Source organism: Lolium rigidum, chromosome 6 (genome assembly GCF_022539505.1).
Source record: "Lolium rigidum isolate FL_2022 chromosome 6, APGP_CSIRO_Lrig_0.1, whole genome shotgun sequence".
NCBI lineage: Eukaryota > Viridiplantae > Streptophyta > Magnoliopsida > Poales > Poaceae > Lolium > Lolium rigidum.
This window is the reverse complement of record NC_061513.1, coordinates 30,260,462-30,263,248: the sequence shown is the minus strand read 5'-3', so window position 1 is coordinate 30,263,248 and position 2,787 is coordinate 30,260,462. Positions and strand designations below refer to the sequence as shown.

Genomic DNA, 2,787 nt, shown 5'->3' with positions numbered 1-2,787 from the left:
TATATTTTCTTTACCGAAAAAAATGCCTGATGAGTCCAGAAATCAATGGCCATGATTTTCCTCTTGTCCTCACTCCAAATCCTGAGAAATTCTGACCGAGAGGGAATTGTATTTTTGTTTCTCGGGCTGTTGCCGCTTGTTGCGACCCGCTTGGCTTCCTGGCATTTGTTCATCTCTGCTTGTCTTATTTTGTCCTCTCCCTATCTCTTCTCTGCCGTGTCCTCGTCCCCTATCTCTCTCCATCCATCTATTTAAGGCTGCTTAGTTTGTTAATTGGATTTCTCTTTGCACCACAGGCTTTTGCAGTTGCATCTCTCCCACCTCATACTACTGTATTTCCCCAATTTACCACTCTGTGCTGCTCTGCCAGACGAGACCCAAAACCTCCAAGAACCTCAAACGCGGCTGTGCCCGTGAGCCCATACCATTTCGGGAGCCATATATATCATCGTCGACTCTCATCCACCACAACCAAGAAACAGCCGCTGAAAGCAGTGCGTTTCAGAGAAACAGAGAAAGGAAGCAGCTTGCGGATAGGGAAGCTCTCCTTCCTCCGGCGAAGGTCGCAGCGCTGGCGAGGCTGATGATCCACCAGCAGCAGCAGCAGCAGGACGAAGGCTCCTCCTCCTCCGTCACCTCCTCCCCGCTCCAGAACTTCTCCAACATGCCGCTCCACCCCGCCACCGCCTCCACCACGCCGCCCTGGATGCTGCGCGAGCTCCGCTCCGACGAGCGCGGCCTCTGCCTCATCCACCTCCTCCTCAACTGCGCCGCCGCCGCCGCCGCCGGCCGCCTCGACGCCGCCAACGCAGCCCTCGAGCACATCGCCGCCCTCGCCTCCTCCGACGGCGACGCCATGCAGCGCGTGGCCGCCGCCTTCGCGGAGGCGCTGGCGCGGCGCGCCCTCCGCGCCTGGCCGGGCCTCTGCCGCGCGCTGCTCCTCCCCCGCGCGTCCCCCACGCCCGCCGAGGTCGCCGTCGCGCGCCGCCACTTCCTCGACCTCTGCCCCTTCCTCCGCCTCGCCGGCGCCGCCGCCAACCAGGCCGTGCTCGAGGCCATGGAGTCCGAGAAGATCGTCCACGTCATCGACCTCGGCGGCGCCGACGCCACCCAGTGGCTCGAGCTGCTCCACCTCCTCGCCGCGCGCCCCGAGGGCCCGCCCCACTTCCGCCTCACCGCCGTGCACGAGCACAAGGACCTGCTCACGCAGACCGCCATGGTCCTCACAAAAGAAGCCGAGCGCCTCGACGTGCCTTTCCAGTTCAACCCCGTCGTCACCCGCCTCGACGCGCTCGACGTCGAGTCCCTCCGCGTCAAGACCGGCGAGGCGCTCGCCATCACCTCCAGCCTCCAGCTCCACCGCCTCCTCGCCACCGACGACGACTCCACCACCACCTCACCCACCGCCATCGACAAAGAAAAACGCCGGAGCAGCCCGGAGGACTCCTCCGGGCTCCTCTCCCCGTCCACCTCCCGCGCCGACGCCTTCCTGGGCGCGCTCTGGGGGCTGTCCCCGAAGGTGATGGTCGTCACCGAGCAGGAGGCCAGCCACAACACGCCGGGCCTCACGGAGCGGTTCGTGGAGGCGCTCAACTACTACGCCGCGCTCTTCGACTGCCTGGAGGTGGGCGCGGCGCGGGGGTCCGTGGAGCGCGCGCGCGTCGAGCGCTGGCTCCTCGGCGAGGAGATCAAGAACATCGTCGCCTGCGACGGGAGCGACCGCCGGGAGCGCCACGAGCGCCACGACCGGTGGGCGGCCAGGATGGAGGGCGCCGGCTTCGGCCGCGTCCCGCTCAGCTACTACTCCCTGCTGCAGGCGCGGCGGGCGGCGCAGGGGCTCGGCTGCGACGGCTTCAAGGTCCGAGAGGAGAAGGGCGTCTTCTTCCTCTGCTGGCAGGACCGCGCGCTCTTCTCCGTCTCCGCGTGGCGCGGCCGCCGCTACGACTGACCTCACCGCCGGCCCGCCGGCCGTCGGTCGTGTCGCCGCGCGCCAAGAATTCTTAGATTTGATTTTACCCTTACTATCTACCGATGGGCATTAGCTAGCTAGGCGTTTCACCTCGCGCGTTGCGCCGGGTAAAATTTGAATCTTTCTACTAGTACTTGGTGTTTCTAGTAGCTCGGTTGTTTGTTTAGAGTTTAGACTGAACTTTTTGCGTCTGTGTTCATAGTGTGCCTTCCATTTCTGGTTCAGATTAATGCATAGATTTTAGCGTGAACGATGAAATGATGTCCCGATTCGATTGGATCGTCTGGTGGATGGTTCATCGATCTTTCAGTTCAATCGATTCGTAGCGAGCAGAGCAGAGCAGGTTGTGTTTGGTGAAAATGGGATGATCTAAACGCGATCAGGTCAGTTCCTTATGAGTCACGTAACAGCTTGTCAGCCGACTCTCCACTGACTGACTGACTGACTCATCGAGAAAACGTGGCGTTGAAATAGTTCATGTCCTGGAAAGAGTAAGATTACAGGACGCTACGCTGGTAGTTTCGGCGTTAAACACTAGACCCAATTCGATCCAGCATTTTTTCAACAAAACTTGTGTCAAATTCAACCGTCGGTTGACCGGAGAAAACGTTGCCTTTTGTCTGAACTTCCACAGAAATTGCCACCGTCGTTGCTTCAGGGGGAGTTTCTCCTCTGTTTCTGAAAGGGCGTTTGTTTCCGTACAACCATCTCCTTCAAACTTAGAGCAAACTTACACACAAGGATGGCGGAGATCGTTTCATATCCTTCGCTACGAATACTAAACAGTATATGTACCATGTATAAAATCATATACAGTT

At 59.6% G+C, this 2,787-nt stretch overlaps 1 protein-coding gene across 1 annotated transcript; it reads left to right on the top strand.

Annotated features, from left to right (window-relative positions):
- Positions 1–305: 305 nt before the first annotated feature.
- On the top strand, positions 306–2,227 carry LOC124668147 (scarecrow-like protein 3). The gene has a single exon (XM_047205335.1). It carries the CDS (start codon positions 584–586, stop codon positions 1,946–1,948), a length of 1,365 nt encoding a protein of 454 aa, XP_047061291.1. The 5' UTR covers positions 306–583; the 3' UTR covers positions 1,949–2,227.
- Positions 2,228–2,787: the final 560 nt, after the last annotated feature.